This window comes from Myotis yumanensis, unplaced genomic scaffold (genome assembly GCF_028538775.1).
Source record: "Myotis yumanensis isolate MYYU_CA2020_CCGP unplaced genomic scaffold, mMyoYum1.0.hap1 SCAF_8, whole genome shotgun sequence".
In the NCBI taxonomy this organism is placed as follows: domain Eukaryota; kingdom Metazoa; phylum Chordata; class Mammalia; order Chiroptera; family Vespertilionidae; genus Myotis; species Myotis yumanensis.
The window spans coordinates 47,649,902-47,665,707 of record NW_027223759.1 but is presented as its reverse complement, the minus strand read 5'-3'; the positions used below and the strand labels follow the sequence as shown (position 1 = coordinate 47,665,707).

The 15,806-nt window shown below is 37.9% G+C and overlaps 1 protein-coding gene across 2 annotated transcripts in view; it reads left to right on the top strand.

The window, feature by feature from the left end:
• Window positions 1-15,806, top strand: part of CERS6 (ceramide synthase 6) — a 271,370-nt gene that overhangs the window by 200,056 nt on the left and 55,508 nt on the right. For both annotated transcript variants that reach the window (XM_070422810.1, XM_070422809.1), the window contains exon 7: window positions 14,313-14,441. In XM_070422810.1, the coding sequence (XP_070278911.1) occupies window positions 14,313-14,441 (129 nt within the window). The remainder of the gene's footprint in view (window positions 1-14,312; window positions 14,442-15,806) is intronic.

Below are 15,806 nucleotides of genomic sequence, written 5' to 3'. Positions count from 1 at the left end.
CTCCTGATCACCACAGCCTCCTGATCACCACACCCTCTGTCTGTGGAACAGCAGCTGTACGTGAAGCCTCCCCCCACCAGCCAGAAGAGCCAACACAGCTGTGAACAACACCCACCAGAGGAGCTGCTGCCAACTGGAAAGCAGCTGCTACCACAACCGTCTGAGCAGCAACAACAACCCAAGGAGCCCCTGCCACCCAGGGAGCAGCCACTGAACATCTCAACATCTACATATGTCAGCGAGATCAAACATGGGTAGGCAAAGAAACCCCCAAAGGAAAGAAAAGGAGGACTCGCCAGAAAAGCAGCTAAGTGAGACAGAGATATGCAACATGACGGAAAAAGAATTCAGAATAAGGTTCCTAGAGTACATGCACCAGATGTTCAAGAAGCAAGAAGAAACAGATGAAAAACTCAACTACTTATGCAAGAAGCTAGAAGAAACAGATGAAAAAATCAACAACTTAAGTAAGTCCCAAGAAGAAATGAAGAGTGACATAGCTTCAATAAAAAACTCCATTGAAAGTATCAACAGTAGACTGGGAGAAGCGGAGGACCGAATTAGTGAATTAGAAGACAAGGAAGCAAAACACACTCAAACTGTACAGCAAATGGAGAAAAAAATTAAAAGACAGGAGGAGAGCCTAAGGGAGCTTTGGGACAACATGAAACGAAACAACATACGAATAATAGGGGTGCCAGAACAACAGAAAGATGAACATGGATTAGAAAACCTATTCGAAGAAATAATATCAGAAAACTTCCCTGAGGTGGGGAAGAAAAAAGTCACACAAGCCCAGAGAGTCCCAAACAAGGTGAACCCGAAAAGACCCACACCAAGACACATCATAATTACCATGGCAAATGTGCAGGATAAAGAGAGAATCTTACAGGCTGCAAGAGAGAGACGGAAAGTAACATACAAGGGATCTCCCATTAGATTATCAAATGATTTCTCAACAGAAACACATCAGGCCAGAAAAGAATGGACGGAAATCTACAAAGTGATGCAAAGCAAAGGACTGAATCCAAGAATACTCTATCCAGCAAGGCTATCATTCAAAATTGAAGGGGAAATAAGAAGCTTCACAGACAAAAAAGGGCTAAGGGAGTTTATCACCACCAAGCCAGCCATGCAAGAAATGCTAAAGGGACTGGTGTAAAAAGAAGAAATATCAAGCTCAGAAAGAAAACAGCCACACACACACACACACAAAGAAATGGCTACAAACAAGTACCTTTCAATAATAACTTTAAATGTAAATGGACTAAATGCTCCAACCAAAAGACATCGAGTGGTTGAATGGATAAAAAAACATGACCCATACATCTGCTGTCTACAAGAGACCCACCTCATTAGAAGGGACTCACACAGACTGAAAGTGAAGGGATGGAAAAATATCTTTCACGCAAATGGAAAGGAAAAGAAAGCTGGGGTAGCAATACTTATATCTGACAAAATACATCTCAAAGTGAAGGCCATAACCAGAGATAAGGAAGGCCACTTCATAATACTAAAGGGATCAATACAACAAGAAGATATAACCCTGGTAAACATATATGCACCCAATGCAGGAGCACCCGCATACATAAGAAAACTTCTAGAAGATATCAGGGGAGAGATCGACAACAATACAATCATAGTAGGGGACTTTAATACACCACTGACATCACTGGATAAATCCGCTAGACAAAAACTCAGCAAAGAAACAGCAATCCTAAATGACTCACTAGATCAGATGGACTTAATTGACATCTTCAGAACACTTCACCCCACAGCTGCGGAATATACATTCCTCTCAGGTGCTCATGGGACATATTCAAAAATAGACCACATATTGGGTCACAAGCAAAGTCTCCACAAATTCAAGAAGATTGAAATCATAAAAAGCTTCTTCGCAGACCACGATGGCATAATGTTAGAAATAAACTACAATAAAAACAACCCAAAATACTCAAACACTTGGAAGCTGAATAGCATGTTATTAAATATTGATTGGGTTACCGATGACATCAAAGAAGAAATTAAAAACATCCTGGACACTAATGACAATGAAAACACAACAATCCAAAACCTCTGGGACACAATGAAAGCAGTCCTGAGAGGAAAGTTTATAGCTCTACAGGCCTATCTCAAAAAACAAGAAAAAATGGTAGTCAATCATCTAACTCTACAACTCAAAGAATTAGAAAGAGAGCAACAAGAAAACCCCAGAGTGAGCAGAAGGAAGGAGATAATAAAGATTAGAGCAGAAATCAATGAAATAGAGACCAAAAAAACAATACAGAAAATCAATGAAACCAAGAGCTGGTTCTTTGAAAGGATAAACAAGATTGACAAACCCCTAGCCAGGCTCACCAAGAAGCAAAGAGAGAGGTCCCAAATAAACCAAATCAGAAATGATAGAGGCGAAATAACAACAGACCCCACAGAAATACAAATGATTGTTAAACAATACTACGGGCAACTCTACTCCAACAAACTAGACAACCTGGAGGAAATGGACAAATTCCTAGAAAAATACAACATTCCAAAACTCAATCAGGAAGAATCTAAAAACCTCAATAGGCCAATAACTATGGAAGAAATTGAAGCAGTCATCAGAAAGCTTCCAGCAAACAAAAGCCCAGGGCCAGACGGCTTCACAGGGGAGTTCTACCAAACATTCAAGGAAGAACTAAAACCTACCCTCCTCAGACTACTACAAAAAATTCAAGAGGAAGGAACGCTTCCAAGCTCATTCTATGAAGCCAGCATCACCCTAATACAAAAACCAGGTAAAGACATCACAATGAAAGAGAATTACAGGCCAATATCCCTCATGAACATAGATGCCAAAATCCTCAACAAAATCTTAGCAAATCGGATCCAGCAGTACATCAGAAGGATCATACACCATGACCAAGTAGGATTTATCCCAGAGATGCAAGGATGGTACAACATCCGTAAATCAATAAATGTGATACATCACATAAACAAATTGAAAGAAAAAAACCACATGGTCATATCAATTGATGCAGAAAAAGCATTCGACAAAATCCAACACCCATTTTTGATAAAAACTCTCAGAAAGGTGGGAATAGAAGGATCATACCTCAACATAATAAAAGCCATATATGACAGGCCCACAGCCAACATCATACTCAATGGACAAAAACTAACACCATTTCCCCTAAGAACAGGAACAAGACAGGGATGCCCACTCTCACCACTCCTGTTCAACATAGTACTGGAAGTATTAGCCATTGCAATTAGGCAAGAAGAAGAAATAAAAGGCATCCAAATTGGAAAAGAGGAAGTAAAACTGTCCTTATTTGCAGATGACATGATATTATACATACAAAACCCTAGAGACTCCATCAAAAAGCTACTAGACTTAATACATGAATTTGGCAATGTAGCAGGATACAAAATTAACCCCAAGAAATCTGAGGCATTTCTATACACCAATAGTGAACTTTCAGAAAGGGAGATCAGAAAAACAATCCCATTTACCATCGCACCAAAAAAATTAAGATACCTAGGAATAAACTGAACCAAAGAGGTTAAAGACCTCTACTCAGAAAACTACAGGACGTTGAAAAAAGAGATAGAGGAAGACATAAACAGATGGAAGAACATACCATGTTCTTGGATTGGTAGAATCAACATCATTAAAATGTCCATACTACCCAAAGCAATCTATACATTCAACGCACTTCCCATTAAAATACCAATGGCCTTCTTCAAAGATCTAGAACGAACTCTCCAAAAATTCATCTGGAATAAAAAAAGACCCCGAATAGCTGCAGCGATCCTGAGAAAGAACAAAGTAGGTGGGATCTCAATGCCAGATATCAAGCTGTATTACAAAGCCACTGTTCTCAAAACTGCCTGGTACTGGCACAAGAACAGACATATAGATCAGTGGAATAGAATAGAGAGTCCAGAAATTAGCCCGAACCAATATGCTCAATTAATTTTTGACAAAGGAGGCATGAACATACAATGGAGCCAAGATAGTCTCTTCAATAAATGGTGTTGGGAAAATTGGACAGACATATGCAAGAAAATGAAACTAGAGCACCAACTTACACCATACACAAGAATAAACTCAAAATGGATAAAGGACTTAAATGTACGACAGGAAACCATAAAAATTCTAGAAGAATACAAAGGCAACAAAATCTCAGACATATGCCAAAACAATTTCTTCACTGATACAGCTCCTAGGGCAGTTGAAACTAAAGAGAAAATGAACAAATGGGACTACATCAAAATAAAAAGCTTCTGCACAGCAAAAGAAACCATCAACAAAACAACAAGAAAACCCACCTCGTGGGAAAACATTTGCCAACATCATATCTGATAAGGGCTTAATCTCCAAAATTTATAGGGAACTCATACAACTTAACAAAAAGAAGATAAACAATCCAATCAAAAAATGGGCAAAGGATCTAAATAGACACCTTTCAAAAGAGGACATTCAGAAAGCCAAGAGACATATGAAAACATGCTCAAAGTCACTAATCATCCGAGAGATGCAAATCAAAACAACAATGAGGTACCATCTCACACCTGTCAGAATGGCCATCATCAACAAATCAACAAACGACAAGTGCTGGAGAGGATGTGGAGAAAAAGGAACACTTGTGCACTGCTGGTGGGAATGCAGACTGGTGCAGCCACTATGGAAGGCAGTATGGAGGTTCCTCAAAAAATTGGAAATGGAACTCCCATTTGACCCTGTGATCCCACTTCTAGGAATATATCCCAAGAAACCAGAAACACCAATCAGAAAGGATATATGCACCCAGATGTTCATAGCAGCACAATTCACCATAGCTAAGATCTGGAAACAGCCTAAGTGCCCATCAGTAGATGAATGGATTAGAAAACTGTGGTACATCTACACGATGGAATACTATGCTGCTGTTAAAAAGAAGGAACTCCTACCATTTGCAACATCATGGATGGAACTGGAGAGCATTATGCTAAGTGAAACAAGCCAGTCAATGAAGGAAAAATACCACATGATCTCACTCATTCATGGATAATAAAGACCATTACAAACTTTTGAACAATAATAGATACAGAGGCAGAGCTGCCTCAAACTGATTGTCAAACTGCAGTGGGAAGGCCAGAGAGAGTTGGGGGGCAGGAGGGAGGGGAGTAAGAGATCAACCGAAGGACTTGTATGCATGCATATAAGCATAACTAATGGACATAAGACACTGGGGGGTAAGGGAGGGTAGGGGTTTGTCAAGGGCGGGGGGGAAAAAAGGACACTTATGTAATACCCTTTGTAATACTTTAAGCGAAAAAAAAAATTTTTTTTGGAAAAATGTAGTTATTTGAGGGAAAATATTTATGTTAATTAACAAATAATGGACTTTAAAAATAAGTTAAGTGTGTTCTGACACCTTTTTAAAATTTCTCAGTTTTAATGTCTAATGTGTTAAATATTGATAGGTATCACCTACATAAACAAACTCTTTGGTGTCCTCAATAATTTTTAAGAGTATAGGAGAGTCCCGAGATGAAAACATTTGAGAACTGCTCATCTATCTTATTTTTAAATCTTTCCTGAGAATATGACTCTGGGGAGTGCCTCAGATTGTATCAGCATGGCCTTTCTTTCCTTGGAGAGCTGAAATCCCACCAGGTGACACCTGATCATCCTGAGAGGAAAGGAGGAAGATGTGAATTCTCTCTGTGTAACCTCAGTGCTCCTACCGATGGACACAGGCAGGCCACTTGACCTCTCCTTCACAGAGCTGCAGAGTTGCTCATCTGTGTATCTGCTTGTGATTGGAGTGGTGATATTCTGCACTTGAAGCTTAGCTTTCTCCCATGGCAGATACTCCTGACTCAGGCCTCTGTGTGTGTGTGTGTGTGTGTGTGTGTGTGTGTGTGTGTGTTTCATACTACAGTGTCTTCAGAATGTCAGAAGGGAAGAACAGGCAGCTCATTTTAGTAAGTTACCACCTGTGATCAAAGCATTTCAACCCAGTGCTGTGTGCAGGTGGGTAGGACAATAAAACAGTATTGTCTAGAAAAGAAATAGGTTTTGTGGGGCAATTTTATTCAAAGGCTATCTTAACTTGCTCTGGCAATTACACTCCCAGGCTCCTTGCCAGGGGAGAGGCTCTTAAGCACCTTTAGAATCCACATAGTGCTGCCCGGGTATGGGAGGGTGATTGGCAGGGACCTCTTCTTCCAATGAGGTGTAAAGACCCCAGGACCTCCACAGTGCTGCTGGTCTGGGCTCTGGGTCCTCAAGTGCAGACCTCAGGAGTCCCACCCACCCTCTCTAAGGAGCTATTGGTGGGTTCCACTCAGCTTCCTGTGGGAAGTTTCCCACAAGTCATCCTAGGGGTCTTGGGAAAACACCCACTTTGACTTATTATAATGCTGTCTCCCTGACTTGGTGCATTCCCTCCACTTCTACCCCCATAAATATAAACAGGTCCATCACAGGTCCTACCCTTTGGCTTCCAAACAAGAAGCGCCTTTCATACTCATGGCTAATTCTGCACCTTTGCTCTGGACCCCCTTTCTCTTCCTTCCTTCTAGATGTGGACCTTGTTCTTAGTCTCTCATTTACATGTGTTTTCAGAAGTGTCCTCTATCTGTGGCCTCCTCCCCCAGTCTTCCTCTGTGTTTGCTTCTGAAAAGCAGCCTGCTGGGTTAGGAACCTGCACTCAGGGATCACGCAGAACTGCGTTCAGATCTGGCTCTAGCCTGTCTCCATTGTGTGACTTTGGAAAAATCATAGAGCATCTCTGTGCCTCAGTTTCTGTATAAAATGGAGTTCTAGTAGTACTTGCTTTATGGGGCTGTTGTTCCGAATAAATCCAAGTGTTCAACAGAACCTTTGGAGCTTGAGAATGAGCAGGCAAATCGGAGGGTAGATAGAAGTTTACCAACCAGGTCGTCAAAGTGGAGAAAAGAAGAGAATGCACAAGCTTTCCAGCCAGAAAAACAAAACAAACAAACAAAAAATTTGAAAAAACAAAAACAGAAAAACTGCATGGCCAGAGGCCTGCTTGGAGGCAAGAAGTAACTTGAGGAGTGAATTCTATAGGTATCATTTTTTTTATGTTTGTAAAGGTGGGTGGAGAGCTCAGATGGCTGAAGGAAAAGGAGTTAGAAAAGATGAGGCTGATGATGACAATGAGTTTCTCCTGACAACTTACAGCATCATCCCTACCTGGTTGACCAGAAGAAAAATTTTTCCATCTACAATCTCAAGCACAAAACTGAGTCCTTGATTGCCCATTGTCATTTTGAGTCTCATATTTAAAGTAAATATGAGAATTACGGCTTTTGAGTTTTGGGGATATTTCTGATTTTAGTTGAGCACACTCTGCCCCCTACTGATCATTCTGGATGTTTTCAACCTGAATGGATTTACTTGACAGCAAGAGTTGCCTTTGTCCTCAGGGATATTGGAGGGGGGAAGAGGGTGGAGAGAAGGGAGGGAATAAGGTCTTAACTTGTGCATCACTGAAGACTGTTTTATTGAGTGTGTTTAAAATGTCTCAGAAGTGATCCTTTTAGCATTAAAAGCTGTACAAATGAGTGTGGCTGGGCCAAGAGTAATTTAAATAGAGCCCATAAAGTGTATATAAAGACCTCCAACTTCTGCGCTTATAATTGGCAGGATTTGTAGTGATGGAGAACTTCTGAAGATCCAAAGATCAATGAGAACAAAGACATGCATGTATAATTAAGAAAAAGATCTACATCATTGAAAGCAGAATGCATTTGGAAAGGGTGCTTTTGACAGGGAGAGGAAAGCATGAAGGACGAAGGACTCCAGGGAGTTACAAATTAAGTTCTGTGCTCTGGCCAGGCACCCTGGAAGGGAATTGCTGGCACTATCATACTGTTTTCTGTTGTACAAATAAAATTTTATTACATCCCCTGCCACAGTAATAAAATCAATTAAAGATTAATATTAACTAAATAATTCATAGTAGAAAAGAGATTATGAATTCTTGATTTTGAAATGGTACCATAAATGTTACACAGGAGAAAGATTGGGTAAACACTGCTTATACAGCAGTTCTTCACTCCATTTATCCAAGTTCCCAGAAGCTATAAAATAATGGCACATCTGGCAGCAGGAAAGTGCTATTGCATCCAGACAGCTCTTGTTATAAAAGCTGATCAGGATTTTCAAATTATCTTGAAGTTGTAGTTACGATTTATCATGAGACGTGTGATGGAGATACCTTCCAAAACTCTGTTTTTAATAGTGTGTCTGAAGTTGAGAGTCACATTTTATGGGTTACTTCAGAATAGCTGTGGAAATTAAATCTCTTACATATTATTTTTTTAATGTGTTTATATTGATTTTAGAGAGGGGCATGGAGAGGGAGAGAAGGAAACAACTATGTGAAAGAGAAACATTGATCGGCTGCCTCCTGCACTTCCCCTACTGGGGATTGAACCTGCAACCTGAGCATGTGCCCTGAGTGGGAATCAAACTGGTGACCTTTTGGATGCATGGGATGATGTTCAACCAACTGAGCCACACTGGCCAGGGCCTCTCTTACATATTCTTTATATGGAGAAAATGTGATGAAGCTGGCCATGAGACTACGTAGTTGGCACATCTCAGATAACATGACCGAGTTTCCCACAGTGTGCCCTTTAATGTGGCTGTAAGGTCAGGGTCATCCAACTTTCTATAAGAGACCATATAGTAACTATTTTAAACTTGTGGGCCCTATAGTTTCTATTGAAACTACTCAACTCTGCCACTGTAGCAAGAATGCTGCCATAAACAATAACTAAACAAGTGGATGTGGCAATGTTTCAATAAATCTTTCTTGACAAAAACAAATGGAGGGCCAGATTTGGCCTGGGGCCATAGTGCACCTTTTGATGCTCTAAAGTAGAGTAACCTGGACATGCATATCTGTTGAACAGTGAGGATGTCAGATTTGAGAATGGCTAGTGGAGATATTTACATCATATCAGTACATATTCTTAAAAACATTTTGATAGTAACAGCAGTAAATGTAAAGTCCTTCGCCAAGTAATTTCTTGGCACTTACTGTTTTCAGAATGTTTGTATGTGACAGTTATCTCCCTCGAGGACCTAATTCTCTATATATTTAGTCCAAAAGAGGAAAAATCTAGTCTATTAGGAAAATATGTGAAAATAAATTTGACTCTAGATTTAATGTGAATGAAGTTCTAAGCATGGACAGAATTTTAGAGAAGAGCTAATTGAATCATATCTGCCAGGGCTTCTCCACCTTATATTCGAATAAATGTTTCCCAAATAAATCACACTTCTCATTCCTTTCCAATTTCCCCATAAATATTTACCCTAGTATGCATAGGCTATGCATGTTAATAAAAGTGAATTTTAGTTACAGTTTTTAAGGAGCCTTGTTATTGGAAGTAGCTTTCTTTAAATGGCACCTTTAGCCAATTCTCTTTATAGTGAGCCAAAATTCAAGGCCACTTAAAAATATAATAACTGAATAAATTGTGGGAGATTGCGGATACCCAAAGGTTTACTTTTATATACATTATGAGAATTTTTCACGACAGGCATTGGTAAGAAAAAGGGGTAATTTTCCTCAAATTGCTTACTATAGGACAGATCAGAATCAATTGATTTTTATAAATCACTCTGTACTTTCATTTCTGTCATTGTCTCAAGACCAGATAGATTTTTAGTCTCTTGTTTCTTTTCTTTTTAAGAGGTTATATATACATATGTATCTTTAGTTATGCATAGCCCAAGGTCAAGAATCTGTTGTACTTTCATATTCCCTCAGTGGGAAAAGTATTTAACTGTGATTATTCTTGGCATATGTAAGCTTCGTCTGAAATCCTTCCCATCTCCATCTCTGTATTTGTCCGGAGCCTGAGCAGCCACTCTCCCCGCTCACGGTGCCAAGTTATCCTCCAGAAGTCCACTTCCTGCACAGCCACGCCGCTCCACGAACTTCTGGGAGTTTTACCCCCCAGTTGCACAATCCCAAGTGAAGACATAGGAATATTATTTGTTACTCTGTTGAAAGTCATATACATTTCTATGTACTTTGAAGGCTTAAAGAAGAAAACTATTCTTGAAAAATAGAAATGAGAGGTTTCTATTATTGCTGCAGTTTTCATGAAATGAAATCAGCTTTAAGTTATGCTGCCGAATTTCTGTTTCCTAGAGAGTTTGAAAATATGTTCAATGAATAAGCTGGTACTAATGATCTGATCTCCATTCATATGAGTTAGAGTTAAAGTTTATTAATTACATTTATTAATTTTGTTAAATTAAATTCAGAAAAGCTAATGCATGTCATTTGTATCTGAGAGAAACGAGTCTTCCCTTAGCCTTGCAGTTTAGAGGTATTTCATATTCTTTGCCATCCGTGCACATCTAAATCAGCCATTACTTCAAATCTTCGTCTTCTTATTCCCTGTTGAGAAGGTTCACCAATGTTTTTCTTTGTTGCAAAGATTATTCCCAAAACAAACTACATAAAATTATTAGTACTTTATCAAGCAAATGAGAACTTAAAGAACAAGTTTCTTGGTGGTGGTGTTATCTGTTTTGTTGAGAAATGAGTTCATTTGTGTATATAAAAACATGTACATGAAGATGAATTTCTGGTGCCTCCTGAAGATACAGTATTAATTCAAAGACTGTCTTGCAGCCTGATCATTGCAAAGGGGGCTTCATCATGTTGAACGTCAGACACAATGTCTTAACGAGAGGGTGATCTCTCTGGCTAATATTTTATTGTGCATAACCACCCTGCCCCCGCTCCCCCCAGAGAACTGAGTTAAGGAATCTGATTTTCATTCTGATAGTTGGGAATGGAACCCAAATAGCTGGAATTTTACCTGCATCCAGGCGTTTCTGAGGTGAAAGCTACACAGAACAGGCTGAGGGATTCTGTCCTAGGTTTCCTAAATAGCATTAGGAAGTGTAGGAAGGGGAAAAAACACTGTATTACCCTATCAGCTTCTGGTAGTAATATGGATGGCTCTTTCTTGAATTTTTTCATTTCAGATTTATTCTAATGGAGTTTGAGTCAAGACCACACCTAATTTTTTTATCTGTCTCTGATAATTAACATATAAAACACTGGAATGAGGGCTGAGATCCTAGTAAATATTAGGCAGGAAACAAAGAAGAAGCCCTTGATGATTGCTCTGAATATGTCAAAAAACAGTATGGCCCTAACCGGTTTGGCTCAGTGGATAGAGCATCAGCCTGCGGACTCAAGGGTCTCAGGTACGAGTCCAGTCAAGGGCATGTACCTTGGTTGCGGGCACATCCCCAGTAGGGAGTGTGCAGGAGGCAGCTGATCGATGTTTCTCTCTCATTGATGTTTCTAACTCTCTATCCCTCTCCCTTCCTCTCTGTAAAAAAATCAATAAAATATATTTTTTAAAAAACAAAACAAAACAAAACAGTATGGCAGAGTGGCAGGAGGTTGAGGAAGCCACAAAAATAGGTCGCCAGGCCAGTCTGTTTTGAATAAAGGCTTTCAGAATCAGTCTTCAGTCTGAGGCTGACAAAAATTCCCAATCTCTCTACTAAAAATGCAGTGAAACATTATCAACTTAAAATGCTAAGGTTCCTGCAGCCATATGTGTGTCTACATATACACCAGTCATTTTAAGCAGTAACAGACATGAGGATGGGAGTTCCCCACCCTGCATTGATAAAGTCCAAATTGTGTTTAAAGACTGGTATTTGGACCAGACTGTGTCTACATAAAAAAATGTGTCAGGGTGAGATGTGTGTAACACATAAAATAATGATTCCATATTCCAAGGCTTTTATTAAAGATATTTCATTGTATATAATGCCTTTTTTGAAACAGAAATGCAAGACAAAATTCATTATTCATGCTTTATTCATATTCATACAGATATGACTGTATAATGAGAATTGGTCTTCTGCTATGGGCATAACTCTGAGTCTCTCAGTAATAAATGACTTTTGGAACCAGGGAAATTATATGCAGAAATCATCCTCACAAAACAAACTTTGAAAAGCAAGGCTTTTGTTTTGAGAGGGTCCTTGATATATTGCCAAGGGCTTTGTGTTGTTTATTGACATTTATATCAGATATAAATCAGGAAACTTAATTATGAAATGATCCTAATCATCCATAAGTGGATTGATTAAAATATAAATTTTAATCAACTTATATTTATTCATTTTAAAATTAAATAGAAAAAATTCATCTTTTAGTGAGTCAAGAGCAGTCATTCAGGGCTGAGCAATGGGAAATGTGGAAAGTATTATTCCAGCTAGGTACCCAGCTGGTTAGACTTAAAATCTGTGTAATAAGCATGGGCAAATATAAGCTCACTGGACTGTTGAATTAAGCTCTGTATGTTTTCATTTAATTATGCTTAGGAAACAGTTTAAAATATCAGTTGATAGGGTAGCTCCACTTTAACTGATTCATTGTTTTTGAAATAGCTATTGTCTGGTAGGTCATGGAACCTAATACATTTTGGATAACAGTCTGGAGAGAACACATGTGGGAAACACTATCAGAGCAATTTTTATTGTATGCCTAAGACATTTGGGTATTGTCCAAGTTTAATGATTTAGGAAAATCCTAGATAGTACCCAAACAGAGAAAATCAGAAGTAGGTAAGGCTGGTAAATTGAGTTGACACATGATCACTCATTAAACTCAGAGCATGGCCATCATTTCTCTGTGCCAATGAACTGGGAACTACATGTGAATGTGGTTCTGGAGGAAGGAGCATAGTGATAGGTCAGTAGGTGGCAGAAGTTTGCAAGACTCAGTTCTGCAGTTCTACTGCAGGCAGATAGAATTAACTGATGATTCTTCCAACAGTGGTATTCACCGTCAATGCAATATGGCTAAGTTAGCTGAAAACAAGAGAAATAGTTGCACTTCATTTAAAAAATTATCTGACCTGATTTAGGAAAGTCTTCGAATAACACCATTTGGTTCATTCATTTCATTATAACAGTAAGATGCTGTCGGTATATCAATTAGCCCATGGTAAAATTGGTTTTGTTATATGTTGTTTCACTTAAAGTCACAGAACCTATAACTGTCCTTAAGTGAGGGCTTACTCTACCAGTAATAAATCAGAATGTAGGTTATCAATAAATGTTTGGCAAAAAAGTAACCTCTGGACATGTTCACCAAAGTATATACAGAGCCATTTAAACATTGTGGGGTTTCTAAAACATACACATTTAATTTTATTTATCATTTTCATTTAAAGTTTGACATAAATATAAAGAGACATTTTAAGAGTTCTGTATCATAGGAATTTAAACATTAAAAATACCCATAGCTTTGTAGGGTCACGGTATTTAAATTAAAATCAAATAATTGGAAATGTTTTTGATATGGGAACTATACAGTGAAATAAATGGTTGAAGGACCTAGTAGGAGCAATATTTTATTTCTTGTGGATTATCATTTTACTTTCATGATCTAAACAAAGACCGTTGTTTGAATGTTTTAAAACCATTTAAAAATCATAGAAGTTGGGCCTTTCAAACTCCAAAAGTGTATGACATCAACAGTTACTGAATAGAGGATGTTTCATAATATGCTTTCCATTTTGGCTAATTTTTTATGTGTCTCTACATGAATGGTCTAGAGGGGAGTAATCCTCTTTCTCCAAGGGTTCGAGTAGATCACCATTAGAGCCAATCCTGGCACTTAAGTCCCTGAGAAGTTCAAGCTTACTCTGGGAGAAATATAGATTAAGTAAGAATAAAAATACCAATGAAAAAGAGACTTTTTAAAATTTTTATTGAATTTATTGGGGTGACATTGGTTAATAAAATTATATACGTTTCAGGTGTACAATTCTATAATACATCATCTGTATATTGTATTGTGTCCAGCCCAAGTTAAGCCTTCCTCCATCACCATTTATTCCACCTTTCCCTTCTTAGAGAGACTGTATTTCTAAGCAACAGAACTTTCCTATCACAGGAAACCATGTCCAGATGGTCAGGAGCTATATCAGTATCTGAGAAAGATGATCTTTTCACATGGGCCAAGAAGTAGCTCCTTTGAAGTTTACCAAAATAAGGATGGCCACTATTCCATTATTTTTGTTAAATTTTTAATAACTATAGACAGATGCTGGTAAAAATTCAGTTTGTTTGTGTAGGATCCATCAGAGAAGCCAGTATGTTATCATTCTCATTTTAATATCCCACTGAGCATATTCCAGAAGAAGGATGCAGAAGTAGTCAGAGAAGTGGTCCATTTGGACTTGCACTGCTACCCAAAAGATTTTCCTAAAATCCTAACATGGCTTTGTTTTGTTTTTCCTTCCCCAAGGACTTTGGCATTATGTTCCTGCATCACCTGGTGTCTATTTTCTTGATTACCTTTTCATATGTCAACAACATGGCCCGAATAGGGACCCTGGTTCTCTGTCTTCATGATTCAGCAGATGCTCTTCTGGAGGTAAAAGTTTATTTCATCTTTGAGATTACAAAATCTACAATTCTTCTATGTTGTGCTAGATGTTGCTGGTGACAAAAGTATATGACTGCGTTGAAACTGTGGGGTATTGCTTTGTAGGTGAAATTGGTAAAAGTGAGACTTTAAATTAGCTTATAAATTTTTGTATTAAAAATCTTTATCATGTTGACATTCTTTATTAATGGAATAATAAACACCTTCACTATTCCACACTTAAGAAATGAATGTTTTACATTAAGAAAATTATTTCTTGTGCCCTAGCTGATTTGGCTCAGTGGAGAGTGTCAGCCTAAGGACTGAAGGGTCCTAAGGTCGATTCTGCTCAAGGGCACATGCCTGGGTTGTGAGCTGATCCCCAGTAGGGGGTGTGCAGGAGGCAGCCAATCAATGATTCTCTCTCATCATTGATATTTCTATCTCTCTCTCCCTCTCCCTTCCTCTCTGAAATCAATAAAAATATATTTTTTTAAAAAAGGAAAAAATTATTACTTGAATAGATTTTATTTCTTGTGTTATAAGTTTCACACTGATTTATCCAAAAAGTGTATATAATTCAGTTTGGTTATTAATGGAAGTTGTTTTTTACAGCAAAAAGTGTGTACAAATTGCAAAGAATATATAAAAATTGTTTTTTGTGCATATAAGTGTAAAAAGTATCTGAGGATATATTGGTTGCACTTTGGTTAACTTTCTAAACCATTATCACTTAGAATTATTAAAGTAGCAACAAAAGAAAAAAGAAAAAAATGTTTCAGCATATGTCAAAATATGAAATCTCCAGCAAAATTTTTATGTAGTATTTACTCTTAATAACATACTCAGTAATGTTATATAATTAAAGTTTTTTCTATACTAATAAATTTATGTAACTTGTCAAAAATAACCTACCAGAGTACAAATTCCATGTAGAAGTCGGTCTTAGAATCTGTATTTTGATTTTTTATTCCTCTTGGCCCAAAGTTCTCCTTTAACACATTTACTATCACTGTGAATGTAGAATAAAGGTGCCCTCAAATAATGATTTGTTATTGCATTATAAGCAGAAATTTCCCACACCATAAAATTGAATTTATAAAGGCAGTTAATCAAGGCTTGAAGTATATATAGCATTTTATTAAAAACTTGGTCCCTATAAATTTATGAAATAGAAAAATAGTCCTAATGGGCTAGGCTATGTCACAGGATAGTTTGGCAGTAAGATTTTTAAGTGCTTCAAGCTGGGCTCTATACCACATATTTCTTAAAAGAGAAATATAATTAGTATGAAGACAATCCCTTGAAAATCAGTTACTATTTGGTTAAATCCTAAGTATGCTTGAAAGTAGAAATTTATGCAGCACTGCACAG